This window comes from Theobroma cacao, chromosome 3 (assembly GCF_000208745.1).
Source record: "Theobroma cacao cultivar B97-61/B2 chromosome 3, Criollo_cocoa_genome_V2, whole genome shotgun sequence".
Lineage (NCBI taxonomy): Eukaryota > Viridiplantae > Streptophyta > Magnoliopsida > Malvales > Malvaceae > Theobroma > Theobroma cacao.
Genome location: NC_030852.1, coordinates 29,691,752 through 29,710,352, shown reverse-complemented (window position 1 = coordinate 29,710,352; position 18,601 = coordinate 29,691,752). Strand labels below are relative to the sequence as shown.

The 18,601-nt window shown below is 31.5% G+C and overlaps 2 protein-coding genes across 7 annotated transcripts; both read left to right on the top strand.

Annotated features, from left to right (window-relative positions):
- LOC18605733 (probable protein phosphatase 2C 51) lies at positions 840–3,805 on the top strand. 2 transcript variants are annotated; one of them, XM_018116653.1, is made up of 3 exons: positions 840–1,672; positions 2,903–3,008; positions 3,088–3,253. In XM_018116653.1, exons 1-3 carry the CDS (start codon positions 863–865, stop codon positions 3,165–3,167), a joined length of 996 nt encoding a protein of 331 aa, XP_017972142.1. In that variant the 5' UTR covers positions 840–862; the 3' UTR covers positions 3,168–3,253. The 2 variants fall into 2 exon arrangements, with proteins under 2 accessions (XP_017972142.1, XP_007038996.2); XM_007038934.2 differs by having other exon boundaries at positions 842–1,672; positions 3,152–3,805.
- On the top strand, positions 12,523–18,036 carry LOC18605732 (spermine synthase). 5 transcript variants are annotated; one of them, XM_018118235.1, is made up of 12 exons: positions 12,523–12,692; positions 14,022–14,254; positions 14,358–14,402; positions 14,712–14,788; positions 14,963–15,085; positions 15,502–15,606; positions 15,707–15,779; positions 15,901–15,972; positions 16,264–16,459; positions 16,692–16,821; positions 17,381–17,487; positions 17,574–18,036. In XM_018118235.1, exons 2-11 carry the CDS (start codon positions 14,053–14,055, stop codon positions 17,477–17,479), a joined length of 1,122 nt encoding a protein of 373 aa, XP_017973724.1. In that variant the 5' UTR covers positions 12,523–12,692; positions 14,022–14,052; the 3' UTR covers positions 17,480–17,487; positions 17,574–18,036. The 5 variants fall into 5 exon arrangements, with proteins under 5 accessions (XP_017973724.1, XP_007038992.2, XP_007038991.2 ...); XM_007038930.2 differs by adding an exon at positions 13,369–13,419 and having other exon boundaries at positions 14,022–14,242; positions 17,381–18,036; XM_007038929.2 differs by adding an exon at positions 13,369–13,419 and having other exon boundaries at positions 17,381–18,036.

The window sequence follows — 18,601 nt, the reverse complement described above, 5'->3', positions numbered from 1 at the left end:
TATTGAAATTATCAATTATTAATATTTTAAATAAATTATCAATTATTAATATTTTAAAAATAAAATAAAATAAAAATTAATCATAATAATATTTAAATGATTAATTATGAATATTTTAATTAAATTCTAAATTATTAATATTTAAAAAATCTAATAAAAATAAAATATCACATAAATAATAAAATATGTTTTTATCTTTTTATTTTTTATTCTTTTATTATTCTAAAATTATTATTACCAACCAAACACTACAATAAATTATAATAATTATTCTTATCCTATTCTCTTTATCATATTAAATTAAGTAATAATTATTTTATTTTATTTTTATTTTATTCTATTATCACATAATAATTATTTTATTTCATTTTTATCTATTTCACCGACTAAACTTACAATAAGATATGCACACACGTTATATCGGCAAAACCTGGCTCAATGTGCGAGGTCCAAATCTCACACGCGACCAAGCAAGATCTAACACGTGTCCGATCAAGCCATCGGGGTCAACATTCCTTGTCAGATAAAAACACATTAATAAAAACCTTTCCAAAAAAGCATAACCCGCCCCATTTCCCTCTGAAAACACGAGAGGCCACGTAATACGACTTCTAGAGATCACTAGTGGGGCCCTTCCCTCACCCGACCAAATCACTAGCCCCAAGATCCAAGCTCCACGTGTTTGGAACCAAATCATTGCCATCCACGTCTCTGTTTGAAAAATCCCAGTCAGTGGTACAAAAAAGCCCATGTGGCTACCGCCAATCGCATCGCAGAAATCAACGGCTCGAATTCAATGCTTTTCTCTCCATCTATTTATATCAACTTTAATCTGTTTAGGCCAGTTGTCGCTTTGCTTTTCATGCAGAAAAAAATGAAGGCGCAGAAGATACCGAAGCTTCACTCTCCATCAACTAAAGCTCCCCGGAGAATGACATCTGATTCCGGTGAACTCAGCAAGCTTACAGTCGTCAGAACCAAGAATGCTCGCCGGAGAAGATTGGAAATTAGAAGATTGAAGTACACGTGTCAGACAATGATGAATATAACCATCACAGAAAGCAGCAGCAACGGCGATAAAGACAAGAATCTTCTTCATGGATCAAAACCAAGCAATGGTTTAACGGATATATCGCTTTCATTGTCTTCTTCTTCGTCAAAGCAATCATCATCAGAGGAGAACGACATCGTTTTAGCTGGTTTTGGAGGGAAAACTTGCAAGAAAAAAGATGATATTGAAAGTTTAACGTGCATGTCTCACGGGTTACTATCAATTATCGGTAGGAGAAGAGAGATGGAAGATGCAGTGAAAGTGGAGTTAGGTTTTATGGTCAAAGGAGGGGAAATTTTTGATTTTTATGGAGTCTATGACGGGCACGGCGGGTCCAGAGTGGCGGAGGAGTGTGGAGAAAGGTTGCATAACGTGCTGGTGGAGGAAATAGTAGAGGATAATGAGGAAGGAAATGGGATTGATTGGGGAAGAACGATGGAGAGGTGTTTTGAGAAGATGGATGAAGAGGTGAATAGAGGGAGGGTGGGGGAGGAGATGGTGGGGTCGACGGCGGTTGTGGCGGTGGTTGGTAACGGGAAGGTGATAGTGGCAAATTGTGGGGACTCTAGAGCTGTTCTATCGAGGGGTGGTGTTGCTGTGGCCTTGTCTTTTGATCATAAGGTAATATTCATATTTTTATATGCTTCTTTTTTTCAAATATATTTATATTCTTTTTAGTTTTATCATGTTAAAAGGTTAAATTTTTAAGTATGTTTTCTCCTGATAAAATTGAAAGGAACACTGGTAGACATGGTGGATTTTTGTTTAGTTTAAGACAAATTAAGAATCTCTTCGAGCAGGATGGTCGTGTTTATGTGCTGATGATAAACAAAGAGTAGATTGAGGTGGTAGTTCAGAATATACCCTGCAGACATATATGGTATAATGAGAATCTGTACCCAAAAGATGTTTGTATAACTTATTAATTGGGGCAATTGGGCACAGATCGACAAAGAATGAACTGTCCAGATATATATGAGGTGAGAAATAATATGTAAATACATGGGAACGCGACTAAATCTGAAGCCTCAAATGATCAAATGAGAGATAAATGATTGGGTAAAAAGTGTGGGCAGAAGATCATTGCTTCCGGTCTGAAAATTGGATTTTACAGAAGGGGAGGAGATTGCCCTCGATTTGTACATGCTGATATTGATTAAAAATCTGCAATGAAAAATTTTGGTCTGGTTTTCTCCTTTAATTAGAAATTTTGGGTTTACCCCATAGCTAGACTGGACTTTTCTTATTGATCTTTTGCACAAATACTGTCTGATATTAGCAAAAAGTAATCCTCTATTTAAGGGTCGTCAAATTAAACAGCATAACTATGTTAAATCAAGAATTATTGAGATCAAAGTACATAATAAAAGGCGTTAAGTGACAGACTAAGGAGTATGTTGTACCTAACAATTTCAATTTTGGATCTATCATTGACTAAACTACCATTCAGTCGTTAATTTTGTTAGGAACTATTAAGAAATCTACCATGTGATTAGTAGGACTTCTGTGTTCTTTTACCAAATGATTAGGAGGACCTTCTTTACGGTCCTTTCTTTGTCCCCTTTAGGCTTTTCTGACCTTTCTCCTTTACATTTCCTTTACCATTGTTCCCTTTTTCCGTTTATGATGATTATATATTTGTCGGTAGAAGAAAAAACAAAACTAGTCATGGAAGCAAGACATATATATATACTCAAGTTACTTCAAACTCCCTGGCATTTTATCCCTCGGTCAGCTGTTTGAAATATGGGTTGTCATCAATTTGATTGTTTAGACCAGAAAGAGAAAAGAGCAGCTTCTTAAAAGTTTAGCAGCAAGAAATCAATATATTGACACGTTCTTTGTGCAAAGCCTGACAGACCTGATGAGTTGGAGAGAGTTGAAGCCGGTGGTGGAAGGGTCATAAACTGGAATGGATATCGTGTGCTCGGAGTGCTTGCCACTTCAAGATCCATAGGTAAGTAGAAAAGCTTCTACTGTAGCTTAACAATTACAGCATTTATCAATTTTAATAGTGCTAGAGATCATGGCCGCAGAGCTAAATTTGAAGGATTCGATTGCCAGCCATTTTTCTCACGGGATAGTACAATTTGAATGCAGGCGATCAATGCCTTAAACCATTTGTTATATGCAAGCCAGAAGTAACAGTAAGAGAGCTAACCAATCGCGATGAGTTCCTCATACTGGCCAGTGATGGCCTGTGGGATGTGATATCTAATGAAGTCGCATGTCGAGTAGTGAGGAGATGTCTGAACGGCCGAATAAGGAGGAAATCCCTTGAGAATATTGTCAACGAAAACCGTGCCGCCGAAGCGGCAGCAGTGTTGGTTGAGCTTGCAATAGCTCGGGGTAGCAAAGACAACATTAGTGTGATAGTGGTTGAGCTAAGAAAACCAAGTACTTTCCTCCCCTAAGATCACTAGCCGTCTGTCTGAAGTCACTCTCAAACACAGCGGATGGAGAAGAAGAATTCTCAATCTGGGATTGCTAACCAAGGATTTCGTTTGAGATGATCCATCCAATTAAACTAGAAGGAAATTAAGTGGTTGCTTGGGGGCTTAGAGCTGATTGGGTATGATAATACCATTTGATTCATTTGTCTCGGTGCTTTTACATGAGCACCATTCCCCTGAACAGATCTGTTGTTATAGATAATATCGGCATTTAAATATAAAAGCTCTAATGGAACAAAAAACACAAATAAAAAACTTATTAAGTATTGCCATTTTATCAAGATTAACCTTTTCCCAAAAATGGTTCTCTTCCTAGTTATAAATTTCAAATTTAACATTGAAATCATTATTTTTCAGAATATCTAGTCGGCCTCTTCCTAAATATTTTGGGGAAGATAATTGTAATTATTTTGTTCATGGCCTCTTCCTCAATCTTACCCACCCCATGCATCATCCAAATTCAGTGAATTGCAGGCTCAAGCCCACAAGTAGGGGAGGGTGCGAGGCTGCGGAGCCGGATCGGTTATGTGATAAAGGTTGAAGCCTGATGAGAAGCTTAATCAGGTCGTATATTAGTTTTAAGTTTGAACAAGCATATTATCTCGCGGGTTGCTACGGAGATTTAATGATAAAGAATATTTTTAAATAAAATTAATAATAAAATTAAATTTTCATCAATTTTTTTGTGAAATTAGTTTCGACAATTACAAAATATATTGATAATTGCAATTTTCAATTTTCAACTTTTTAATTAGTTAACAAATTATATATCATTAAGGTATTATTTCAACTATTTATAAATAATTAATAATTTAAAAAATTAATGTTCATTGTAATTTTGGCATTTAGATGCTGAAAATTAGTATAGTCTTATATTTATCATGATGTTAATGTTAAGATAATTATACGAGTTATATAATTAGAGTTATAATACAACAATATTACTTAGTTAGATTATAATATTTTATTAGCGTTATATTATAATACTATTTGTTAATTATAGTTAAATTATGAATAAGATTAAAATTAGTCTTATATATCTATAACATAGATAATTAAAATTCAGATTTACAATTTTGTATTATACAAGTTTTTCTTAATTTTTTAACTGTTAACTCATTAAATATATAAATCAATTCTCGCAATTCTTGATTTACACTTTTAAATCAACTATTTAATTAAATATTTATTAAAAGTTTAAATTAAATCACGTTATCGAGTACGTCCATTGAACCTAAATCATTTTGAAATATAATTAACGTGAATAAAATAATAAATAAAATCTAACTTTATCTGTGAAATTTTGTGATTGAAATCAAGCGTTGATTTAAAACGATTTTATGGAATAAACAAATTAACTATAACAAAGTTTAAATGTCAAAACTATTACTAGAGCGCTTATCGTCGTTTGAAAGGAAATGACAAACTTGGTGAAAAGGACAATGAGACTTAAAAAAACAAAATCTAAAGGGCGTTCAAATGCCAAATAAATATATTGTTAAACCGTAGTAAAAGGGGATGAGTCATGAGGCACAAATTGGAATGACGAAATTACGAAAGAGCCGAAGCCGCGCCTCTAAAAAGGGGGAAGGTTATATTTATTTCATAATATGCAGGATTAAGCCGATCAATGAACAAACCTGGGCCATGTGCTTTAATTGGGAAAAATCCATTTTGTTATACAGTAGGAGGAAAACTTACTAACCAGTCTGAAATGATTTTTTTTTTAAGGGAAAAGAATTTATTATACTCTAATCAATTAAGGAACACATATCCCAACATATTATTTATCACAAATTTCGAATTTTAACTGAAGCAATATTATAAAATAAATAATCATCCTCTATAAAAAAACTCTTACTAGCCATGAAATCAACTAATACATTACCTTTTCTATAAATATGTTGCGTATTAACTTTCCATTGACGCTGAAAGCGGTTGTTGAATGATCTGAATTAGAGCATAGATGAACCGGGGGTGAAGTAATGGCATGCACAACTAGCCCACAGTCCATTTGCGAGTCAATCTTACGATAGTCGATAGCCCAATTCCTATGTTAAACATAAACCACGTAAACTCCTCACAACTCAGCCCGATACGTTGTGCGCTTTTCCAATCGAATAGCATAACTACCATATAATTCACCACTTGAGTCTTGAAATACACCACCTGCAAACCGACATATCAATTGATCTTCTATATGCTCCATCGGAATTCAAAACCAGCCATCCCGTAGGATGAGCCGATGAGAACCTTCTCCCGTCTGTTCGTGTTAGTTCCTCCACTGTCACCAATAATGCAGCAAGCGTTGTTGATGGCTAAAGCAAGACTAAATATTAGCTTTAAGCGCCCTTCCATAGATGCCAACTTTTCTTCAAATAGAAAAGAATTTCACTACTTTCATAAATATCGGCAAGTAACTCCAAAGATGATCACTGACCACGGGATGCCATTCAACACTATTTTGCATAACATTAACTTTTGTTTCACCATAAAAGTCTAATACCTTATTATCACCGTCTGTTATTGTGAAACTCACTCATGAAGTGTATCCATCTTACGTATAAAGGATTGGTGATATGATAGATTTATGTCTACCATTGGCTAAGAAAAAGTAATGAAAGGTAATCCTGTTAACAAGCACATTGGGATTCAATGAACGCATTTGGTGATTTTGGTAACATATTCCAATTCCTTCAGAAGATGGAGAATATTTATAGTCCATATATCATGCAGAGATGAAAGGGAATAAAATAACCTTTTCAGAAAAGCAAACATCTTTGATGAGAAGTATGGACATGGTGACATATACACCACTTAAATCCGTCCGAAATCAAGGGTTTGAAGATAGGAGAGAATCGATAAGTTTTGTCATTGGATAAAAAATATAGACCTCATTTGTTCGTGACTATAAATAGCTTATCATGATAAGATTCTTTTAAAAAAACTTGATCTGACAACAAGGGTTTTATCTAAACTGAAAAGCCATGGATAACTTGATTCCCCATTTCATCTTTTTATCATATACTTAATTTTTTAAACTCTACTTTTTAAGTGAAAAATACATATATTAATCATTAAATTAAATATTTAAATGCATGAATTCTTAATTTATTTGATAAAAAATTTAATGATTAGTTAATTACTAGAGTAATCTTATTCTAGCACCTTGCCTTGCCAACCATGGTAGTTTCTAATTTAACAAGCCGATATGTTATAGTGGATGGTAATATAACATATTTATATAGTATGATGACATAATTATGTAATATTTTTATAATCAACATCAACACCATATTTTTATAATTAAGGGAAGGTAATGTTAAATTAACGTCACATATATATAAAATGATTAGTAACATTTTGATTAATATAGTTAATTAATTGGTAATCATGAAAACTTATTTGATTAAAAAATATAAATTTTTTTTAATTTTTTAAAATTATTTAAAACATTATGCCTTCTCTCTATAAATAGATATTTAATTTTGTGGGGACAGATGATGACAATTTATACTTCTTTAAATTTTCCATTTATGTTTTCTTTTTTCTATATAAAAATTTCAAATTCATAATTCATAAATTTTGGCAACTGCTTATCTTTTGTAATAGATTAATAATTTAAGAACTTATACATATGAATATTATGATGTATTTTTATTATTTTAGTGACGCCATAAACGTTCGTTGTTCCACCCTTTACATGATGAGTTGGGGATGGCGTACTTTGCCACGTTCGCTTTATGATTCCAAGATACCGATGATTTAGCACCCCTGCTTTAGCACTTTTTGCTTGCCCAATGGAAAATCAATGGACCCCCTCCTTCAGATTTTGTCTAACAAAGTCAAAAATCATGTGCCAAAGTTATACATATTTCTGTTAATGAACAGGTACATTAGTTTTTTAGGATCAACAGCCAAATTATCGTGACAATGACATTCACATTTCAATCATAACTAAAAGGATCGAATAGCATGTGAACTATGTTATTATAATTTATGTAAAATTATTAACGTGTGATGCAAATTATTATTTTTATATGCAAATTTAACAATCATTCACGTGTGAAAGCACATATAAATATATGTTACGTCTATAGAATAAAAATAATTAAAACATGTGTGATTATCTCCTTTATTAATAACAAAAAGCATAATCAATGGTAAGAGATATATACCATTCTTGAAAAGATCATCACAGTGTGACATTCCCGCTAATTAAAATCATAACAATATGATTTACTTTCTCAATACCAAAGTCTAAAAAAAAAATTACAAAAGAAAAAACCTCTAAGAAAGTTTTGTCATTTCAAATAGATAATCATGACAGACGCTCTTATTATCCGAAGTAAAAGAAAAGAAGAGCAATGATTCTTATAGTAGACGATACCATCTAATAAAATTTCTTAACAATTGGATTTTGGGGGCAAAAAAGTCAACTCAGCACTAAATTCTGCATGACAAAAAGTATTGTATTCTTGTATAGGCCTCCGGGTAAAGAAAACGAATGCATCTAAATTTTTTTTCTTTTTTGGCATGTGATTCAGAGCGGAGGGGAGGGGGGCCTAGTAGGGCCCCCCAAAACAATTTTACATTTTTTATAATTTTGTTTTTTACAAAATTTATAAAGTTTTTCTCACATATTTTTAGTTTTTTGAAATTTTATAATTTTATCTGAATAATAATTTTTTATTTGATGAGATGTCCAAAACAATTACTTTTAATAAGATTAAAATAAAACCTATTACAAGAGAATTATTTTCAAGTCCCACTTCTTGAAAACTTTACAATCACCACCTCTTTTTTTTTTTATCAAATATTATAAAAATAAAAAAATTATTTTTTATATTTTTTCCTGTTAGCATTCTCTGTGCAATAAACCTCTAGTCAGTAACTTAATTTTTATATCATAATAATTGATAAGTTTGATTTATTTACTTATTTTATTTTTAATATTTTTAACTTTAAATTTTTAATTTAATAATTTTTATTTATGATTTTGATTTAGCATTTACAATCTTAGCCATTTTTTGTTGAAAGTAGCAAAACACGAATTTGATTAAGCATATAAAGTTAGTTATTACTTATTTATTTAGAAATTACTTAATTACTTTCCTACAAATTCTTTGTGTTTTTTTTACTTAAATTCTTGTGAACAGTTTAATTTTTTATTTGGGATTACTTTTTCATTTAATTGTTTATTGATATTGTATTTGAATTTTGTGATTAATTTTAAGAAATTACTTCTCTATTGAATTGTTTATTGATAGCCTTAATATTTTTTAGAAGATTACTTCCTATTTAAATTTTTGTTATTATATTTGTTAATTTTTATTTATTAAATTGATTTTTTTGATGTTTTATAAACGTTATTTTCAACTTTTTATCCTCTCAAACGTTAAATTCTGACTCTATTATTATATGCGAAGATTATGACCGTATTTATAAATACACGAGTTTGAAATTGGATGCCATCAATTTTGCTATCTTATCAGCTTTGATTGAGTCCCTTTTTATTTCTTTAATGCCAATTCCAACTATTTATCGGTGCCGACTGTGATAGCAATTTGTTCTACAAGTTGGTAGGTCATTGCTATTACCCACTTTTACCCCTATTTTAGCTAAACTTAAATTGCTGGTGCTAGGCAGAGGCGGAGGGAGGGGGGGCTAGTAGTGGCCCCCGCCCCTCTAAAATTTCAAATATATATATTATTTTATTTTGTTTTAAATTTTTATAATTTTAAAATTTTATCTTTATTTTAAATTTTTTTTATAAATTTATATTTTTAAATATTAAAATTTTTTATTTTCATCTTCGCAAATTTAACATCTGACTCCGTCGGTACGTGCTAGCGAAGGGTTTATTCTTTATGCCATAATATGGTACACTTGAAACGTGAGTGGCGGAGAAAAAGTGATGTTGAGAGAAAAAGGAGACGTAAATTATTTAAAAAGAAATAGTAATTCTTTAAAAAAATGTGGGTAATTTTTTTACTTCTAAGTATGAACAAACTGAGATTTTGAAAAAGTTTTAACAGTTTGAAAATTTTCATTTTGTTTCCCAAATTTGTCAGCCAAAGGTGGGGGACTTCTTCCCTTCGCACTGAATGGCAGTAAAGATGGCCCTTTATCAAATTTTTTTTTTCCTTTCTCACCTATTTTTTGTCATTTTAAAGCAAAAGCCAGAACCCGGGGCCCCTTATTCCACAAAAAAGGTAAATGTGCACTGCCGATGGTTCCACTTCTTCTACCCCTTTTAAGGCTATGCTGGTACAAACATTTTACCACCTACCAACCAATATCAAAGCACAGAAGAGCTAGAAGTGGATTTCGATTGATGTAACCTTCAACTACTCGTTTAGCTGGCGACAACGGCTATAAAATAAAAGTTTGAAGTGAATTTGAAAGAACAAGGGATACCACTGTCAAGGTATCTCAATTAAATAATTAAGATTATCTATCTCATCATAAATATTTTTAAATTTAAATTTTATTAATCAAAGTTTTACTTATCATTTTATATTCTTATAATATTAATATAACATTAATATAGAAAGTAAAAAATATCATATTATCATATTATTATGTTAAATTAACATATCACGTCATTATTAATTATGATATATTAACATATTACATCATCATCAGTTATAATAGATTAACATGTTACGTTACGTGATATAAAATGATAATAAATATTTTAATTAAATCAATTCTTAACTATAATGACTTATTTGATTAAAAATAAAAATATAAAAATTTATTTAACTAAAAATAAAAATATTAATATTTGATTAAACATAATTAAAATATAAAGACTTATTTAAATTTGTATAAATAGTTTAAGAGTTTTTTTAGATATTATATTGAAAAATAATTTAGTAGATTCAAAGCCAACTTTAAAGCCATGAAATAATCAAACTCATAATATTAGTTTACATATTGAATTGTATTAAATAATCATTTTAACTACACAAATTTTCTTGAACAAATTACTTCTCTTTTTGGATCTAACTTTTGACATTCCATTTCATGATTTGTTTTCTTAAATCTGACACTGGTGAGAAGGTATTACATGCTTATATTTTTAACTTTTAAAACTCAATAAATGTGAATTTTAAAGACTATATATATATATTAATAGTTTTGTTAATGAAATTATATCTAAACATCTTAGATTTATTTTTTATTTTTTTTATTTTTTATATATTGATTTTATATGAATTAGAGATTTTGCAATGAGATATTGTAATTTAACTAAAATAATTTTAATTGAATAATTTATATAATATCTTTACACATACATTTTCATGATCCGCGTGAGATGTTTTTTATTCGATTTAGACAAAATATCTTACTTTGAAACTCAAATCGTTCTTCATGAATAATTAAAAAGGCCACTCATGACATTCATCATAACTCGTGAATACAATGCACACATTACACGCAAGACTAATTTATTAATGGTAACCACATTGTGGAATTATCAAATTTTCATTGTTATCTTTACTTTAGAGTTCCGAAGCCAGTCTCTTCTTGCCACATGTTCAAAGTTTACAATCTTTTTTTTTATTTGTTTATGAATTTATATATTTACATCTAATATGATAAGGACTTTACAAAATGCCAACCAATCGCTTAATAAGTAGTTAAACCATTACGAAGAGACTCTGACGATGACATATGCTTTTTTGAAATCTCTGTTTCAATCAGGAAAAAAGTTAGGTGTAACGCTGCTGTCCCACGGGCTTAAAATCACCCAATCAACATTCAAAGATCAAAAGATTGGAATAAAACCAGTGATCCAAAGGCCAAATGATCAACGTCACCTTTTAACAAGTCAGTTTTTAACCCGCACAAGAGATACTTTAGTTGGCGAGGAGAGAAATTATTTTTCTTGTTCAATTTAAATTCGATATTTGTGAAGAGTATTTAAAGATAAAATTTGGAAGTACTATATGGATATATGGATAAGACACATTTTTAAAATTAAAAAATAAAAATATTAAATTCAAGCAAAACTTGAGATATGCTTGACTGTTTTATTTAATAAAAATCAAAATTTCATAATAAGTTTCTTAATGGGAAATTTAATTAAGGGCAACAACGTGAGTAAACGTAAGAAACCTGCGAAACATAACATGGCTTAAGTATGCCCCACGCTTAGGCTTTTATTTTTGAACTTCAGAACGAGAGGACTTTAAAGATTAAAATTTAGGAATTTTAAAGAATTAGTTTTTCATATACTTTCTACTTATGTTCATTTCATTTTAAATTGAATGCTCTATCTCAATATTTATTCTTCTATTTTTAGTATATGTAATAAATAAAACATTTGAAGTATCTAGTCTCAACTTTTGAAACGAACCCCGTCATTCAAACCTCCAATGCGTGCAATCAAATCCTTGTTATGTATTTTGTCAGCTATTGAACATTTGGTGGTACAAAATTGGCGAACTTCCATATAATGAACGGGACAAGACAAGTGGTCCATTTGTTCACCGCATGCTTAATCTTTGGCTGAAAAGGAAAGATGTGAGAGGAGGGGACAAGCAAATGAAGCTCCACATTTTTTTAGGTGTTTTTTTGGAAAAATAAAATAATATATATATATATATATATATATATATATATGNAGTAAATAAATAATATATATATATATATATATATATATATATATGCTATAAATTGTCCAATATTTTTATGTAAGTCAAAGCAAATACTAAATTTCGTCGCACGTTTGATAATAAAAAAATTTGCCGATGTCAAATACAAAATATAAATATAAATTGTGAAACATATATAAAAGGTTTATATTTAATATTATAAGTATGACTTTTGATTAAAAATAAAATATATTACAAAAAAGGCCCCTAATCAATATTCCTAAGATGGGTATATCAGTCATTGTAGTGAAAAAGGAATCCCGTTTAGGAATAATTACCCTGTTTAAATCAAATTTCTGTTTATCTGCGCTTGATATAACAGGGGCTTTGAAACGCCATTTCCATCCAAAACGAAGTGAAACCTGTAAAGTAAAAAAAAAAAAGACAGGGAAAGAGAGAAGTCAAAAAAAGAAAGTCTTTGTATTTTCTTGTTCTTCTTTCCCGTTCCCGCTCGCTATTTGCACTTTCCAGATTATTCAGAGTCTCATTCTTTTTTTTAACTCTCACTGACATTAACACCAGGCAAGATCTTCCTCTTTCTTTAAACTTTTTTTTATTATTTTCTTTAATTTTCTCTCCGTATCTTTATAAAATCATACTATTTTTTTTTCTGTTTCTCTGCTTTTTTTTTTTTGCTCTGCTTTCTTTTGCTCTTTGTTGTTTAATATATTCATTGCCGCTCTGTTAGCTCTGACAACTAATGTGATTTTTTTTCCCTTTCATTTTCTTTTAGTATTTATTTATATATTTCATTAGTTTGAAAAGCGGAAGTTTGTTATCGGTTTTAGGAGATTCTTTGCTTTTGAATTCGCTTTTCTAAACCCTAAATTCTTCCATTTAAAAAATTTCACGGGAGAGAATCGGAGCTTTGCGTTATTATTAGTTTTTGCTTTAAATATTTATACCCGTTTATTTCTGCTATAAAAGCGAAAAGCGGGGTTTAGCTTGCAGTAATTGCATTAACTAAAATTTTTGTTGGTTCACTGTAAGTTTGTAAGCAACTAAAATGGATTTGAAAATTTTGTTTCCATTACGTAACTTGGTGGAATTTTTCTTGCTTTTTTTCTTTATTGCTTTTTCTTATTCTTATAGTCAGACCGACCTAAGGCCTTTTGAAAATCTTGACTTTGATCATTTCTAGAAGTAGCATTTTCTATTTGTTCATATTCCTCTTATTTATTTTTTTAATTTAGTCTAGAACTGGAACGAGATTAAATCAGATAGTGCAAAATCGTATAGCTTGATTTAGGTAAGTTTTTACTTTTTCAGAATCGAGGAATTTTCATTTTCCGTTAATTAGGGCATTTCAATTAAATCATTATGATTTTCTTTCCTTTGTTATTACTATATCAGAATCTTCTCGCATTAATTTAGGTTATATTTATTTAGTTTCCTTGAGTACTTTCACGATCATAACCAGTATGCTTCTGTGTTAAATTTTTGTTTTCAAAAGAGTACTGATGATAGCTTTGAATTATAAAAATAAGAACCTTTTTTGGTCTGCAATTCTAGTGTGAAAGTTCTCTGCTGTTTCGCACTCTTACTCTCTGCCTTTTTTTTTTCTTTGTAATTTTCTCCACGCCCCCTTCGTTTTTAGGCTTATTATATTTTTAAAATGGTGAGGAATGTATGAGCCTACTGCTAGAAGAATAAGGAATCTGGTGCTTTTTCCATCAGGAACATTTGGGAACTAACTCTTTGCTTTTTTAAAAGAGCATCTTTAATTCTCTGTATCATCATGCATATTTTGGTGTTTTAGGTGATTTTTTTAGAAAAATTATAATCTGCATGTGTACATATGATGGCTTTATTCTATAAGAAGGGGACTTATGAATTTGTTTTGATGTATAGAGGCTGGAGCCGAAGAAGAAAAAGATAATCTATGGGGGAAGGCGCAGGAAGAGGTTTGGAATGCCAGAAGATTATGGATGGGAAGGTGAATAATGGGAATGGTTCAGAGAAGGCTATCCCTTCTTGTTGCTTGAAGGCTAGGGCTTCAGCTCCTGAGCTTGAGGCAAAATGCCATTCTACTGTTGTTTCTGGGTGGTTCTCGGAATATCAGTCTTCCTCTGGTCATTATCTTGGCAAGCTTTTTTTTCCTGCTCTTGTTCATTATTCACCAGAATAACACAGATTAATCTTTTCTTTTTGTTTGAGGATAGTGACCCTTGTTTTCCTCACTTACAGATAAAGCTGGTAAAAGGGTTTTCTTCAACAATCCTATGTGGCCTGGTGAGCTATAACTCCCCTCTCTAATCTATATATGTTTGGAGTTCTTAAAAATATCATTACCCTTCATAATGGTCATGTCACAATTGTTTTCTGATTTTTTACCATAACAGAGGAAATCTGATAACAATTTCCTTCAGTGGCAATTTTTATTTGTCTCACGATGTTAGGGTCCTGCTTGCCTTTTGATAATTTATCAAAGTAACCTTATTCTATGAATTGAGAGCTTAGGAGCCTTGATTTGAACTATTGACAACCTCTCATACATTACACCATATCCTTTACTAACAATGTTTCAATTCTTTGCTATAGGAGAAGCACATTCTCTGAAAGTTGAAAACATTTTATACAGGGGAAAGTCGGATTATCAAGAGGTCCTTGTTTTTGAGGTTTGGCACCTCAACTTTGCTTTTGGATTTACACTATTTTCTTCCTTTAGTTTCTTTCTATCTATCTGTTCTCTTATATATTTTTTTTCTTTTTTTTTTTTGTCTGATTCTGTGTGCCTCTTTTCTTCTGACTACTATGCACAATCTTGCTAATGACGATACTGTTTTCTGCAGTCATCAACCTATGGGAAAGTGCTTGTTCTTGATGGTATAGTTCAGTTGACTGAGAAAGATGAATGTGCATATCAGGAGATGATAGCTCATCTTCCACTTTGTTCAATTCGATCTCCCAAAACTGTAATCTCGTCTAATCTAAGCACAGTTTTTTTCCCTATATCTGGCAGTCTGAAATTTCTGTTTTATCTTTGCTAATTCCATTATTTATTGACGCACTTATCAAACTTTTTTTTTTCCCTTCAATTTCTAAGTTGCCATTTGAAATTAATTTTTCTCTAAGAGTGCTCAATCAGGTAATCTATTTGCAGTTTTGTGAATGAAAGCCTGTTGAAATTGGTTAGTCGTTTTTGTCATCAAAATCATGAGATATATCCCTTAAGCTATTTGAATGATTTAAAGTGTTTCAAGCCTGATTAACTTCAATTTTTTTTTCCTGCTTTTATGGAAATCTTACCTATCTAACCTCAGTTCTATAAAGCTTTTACTTTAGTCTCAATGTGGTTTCATGTTGATTTTTAACTAAATATTTGATGCAGGTTCTAGTTGTTGGAGGTGGTGATGGTGGGGTACTTAGGGAGATTGCTCGGCACAGTTCTGTTGAGCGCATTGATATATGTGAAATAGATAAGATGGTTATAGATGTATGTTGTATTCTAGTGTCTCTTCTTGTTTTCTTTTCCTTCTACCTTTTTGTGTGAAATGTACATTAAATAGCCATTTATCATATTCTCTTTATTTTAGGTTTCCAAGAAGTTCTTTCCAGAATTAGCTGTTGGATTTGAGGACCCTCGTGTTTGTCTTCATGTTGGCGATGGTATGTTGAAACAATATTTTTCCTGTTTCTTTTGCATTCTTTATTCCCCCATGGATTTCTTTTGAATGGTCAAGCGTAATGCTATAATTCCAAGCTGATATTAGTAACACAATCTTAACAGCTGTTGAGTTTCTTCGTCATGTTCCAAAAGGAAAGTATGATGCAATCATTGTTGATTCATCAGATCCTGTAGGTACGTTGTAATATTTGTTCCCTTATAATTTTGTCTATAGTTTTAGTGAGATCTGCAAATACAAAAAAATCTATTGTTTCTTTTAACATGAAAAAGGGTTAGAAGTGAGAAAGTACTTTGACTGTTTCTTATAGTATGTATGTGGTGCTCTTTGCTTATATGCTTTGTTCTGACCTCTTTTAGTTTACAAGAGCTCTTGTGGAAGTTACAACCATGATATCTCTAAATTTCTATGGTTTCTAGACTCAACATTGTACAAGCTTTCACTAGGGGTTTTTGTTTTCAATTTAGGTCCTGCTCAAGAGCTTGTAGAGAAACCATTTTTTGAGACTATAGCTAGAGCATTAAGGCCTGGTGGAGTCCTCTGTAACATGGCAGAGAGTATGTGGCTTCATACACACCTAATTGAAGATATGATCTCTATTTGCCGTGAAACATTCAAGGGTTCTGTTCATTATGCATGGGCAAGTGTTCCAACTTATCCAAGGTATTAAATCATGCTTCACTTTTCCTCTATTATTGTTTTAGATAGTTATGATCCTTTTTCCAGTGGCAAACTTATTAGTTATGTAGAATTTTTTGTATAATAATCTATTATTGTTTACATATATGATTTATTTATTGGACAATGTCCTTGGAATTTTCAAGTTTCTCTCATTTCTGACCTCTGACTTCTGGTTTCTTATTTCTTTTTCCTTTTCCCTTTTTTTCCAATGCAGTGGTGTGATCGGTTTTCTGATATGCTCCACAGAAGGGCCACCCGTTGATTTTGTGAATCCCATAAACCCTATTGAGAAGCTTGACGGAGCTTACCATCATAAGAGAGAACTTAGATTCTACAACTCTGAGGTGAGAACTCATATTTTCATATCCAGTTTTCATACATTTCAGCAGGGTACTTAGTACTTATTTTTTCTATTAGACATTAAATCCTTAAATGAAAGAATCTGTTTGGTGCACTAAAATGGACTTCAGAATGATGGGGCATCATTTCATTTCTCAATGAAATAACACCTTGGTCTGCTGGATAGTTTCATCAATTATTCTTTTCTCTGGAACCGAAGTTGCAAGTCTCATCCCTTTCACTATAATTTCTTTCGCTACCTACTCTGAACCTCTAACCATCCTAATGCTGCTGGTGTAGGGTGAATACTTTTGACAGCACTTCATATATTGTCATTTTCATTTAGTATACCCAATTTGAGACCTTAATCTTTAAGTCTTTTGGAATTAGCAATATTGACAGCACAAAGGTAAAGATCATTTACAATATATGAACATGTTTTGTACAAATGCTGATGAACAATGATGTTCTTATGGATGGTCAAATGAAATTGAGATGCATATTAGTAGCGTGGTAGCCTTATGAATTCTCCTAGTAGAAATGTAACTCGTGTTCTATTGACAGATGCACAGGGCTGCTTTTGCATTGCCTTCATTCCTGAAGAGGGAGGTGAGGCTACTATGCGACTCTGCAACCCCAGCACGAGGAGTCTGTGTGTCCTAAGCAAATATGTAGCCATCTCAATTGTTATTTAACTTTATAAGCTGAAATACTCCCATTAGGGAAATAGATGGTTAATAAATGTTTTTCACTGTAGGTGCAGCTGGAGCCATTCTAGCATGCCAGTGTTATCTCAATGAATACTTAGTGTAGGACTTACCACATGGTTGTTATGCAGCAATTTGTTTGCTTGATGAGAGGTATTTCAAATGTCTTCAAGTCATACTACTCGTAATCTGGACTTCACGACAGCCAAAACCTGAAAATTTAGAAGGAAAAAATGAGACGTTGCTTGTATGATAGTTTGAATCACTGTTAAGATTATTTGTATTTGTCGCAGTTATCTCCTAATTTTGCTGTGTATGTTTATGCATCTCCGTGTATTGGCGGTTCCCCCAGAAAAGAGAGGTTAAGCGAATGGGTTAGAACGGAGGTGAGGTTGCGCTTGTTGACGCCTTTATGAACTCTACTGTGGGTTGGCTCTCTGGTAGCTAAATCATGGTTCGTGTATTAAGCGTTTGAGTTAGTATGGTTTATAATCATGGTTGATTATTTATGTATTTCGTGAATTGCCTTACAGGGTCCTATTGTTCATTAAATATTTTAATTTTAGGTTAGTACAAAATAAAGTTTTTAAATTATATATGATTATTTAAAATAATTTAACTTTTAATTGCGTTCGTTAATTTCAATGACAGTTGTGTTTTCTGTCACAGTTTTTGATACGATGATATGTTGGACGTATTTTGATGGGGGGTGAGATTATTTGGTAACAACTGATGTTCATATCGAAATCATTAAAAAATTATTTTTTGCAGAATAAATATATATTTTTTAACGATTTTGACCCATGATTATATTTTCATTTAAATGTAATAATAAGTTAAAAATTTAATTAAATAAGTGTGCATAGTTCAGTGGCATTTTAGTTATTAAACCTTAATTTTAAGTCTCAAATCCGTGCAATACCGGTTGAGTTTCTGGAAAGTGACGACTGCATAGCCAAATTCCATTTTTTCTACTTCTTCAATCTGAGTTCTGACCCTCTCCCCCTCGTCTAACTTACTTTGTCTGCAGTTTCGTTGTGCCTAAATTCGTGGCCAGCATTAGTCCGTCATGGGTTGA

Bases quoted from the DNA above. Each gene is read 5' to 3' on its own strand.
- LOC18605733 (XM_007038934.2), top strand. From the start codon at position 863: ATGCAGAAAAAAATGAAGGCGCAGAAGATACCGAAGCTTCACTCTCCA. The intron at 1,673-2,902 runs GTAATATTCATA...CTTTGTGCAAAG, and splicing joins CCTTGTCTTTTGATCATAAG to CCTGACAGACCTGATGAGTT. The intron at 3,009-3,151 runs GTAAGTAGAAAA...ATTTGAATGCAG, and splicing joins TGCCACTTCAAGATCCATAG to GCGATCAATGCCTTAAACCA.
- LOC18605732 (XM_018118235.1), top strand. From the start codon at position 14,053: ATGGGGGAAGGCGCAGGAAGAGGTTTGGAATGCCAGAAGATTATGGAT. The intron at 15,607-15,706 runs GTATGTTGTATT...TCTTTATTTTAG, and splicing joins TAGATAAGATGGTTATAGAT to GTTTCCAAGAAGTTCTTTCC. The intron at 15,780-15,900 runs GTATGTTGAAAC...CAATCTTAACAG, and splicing joins TTGTCTTCATGTTGGCGATG to CTGTTGAGTTTCTTCGTCAT.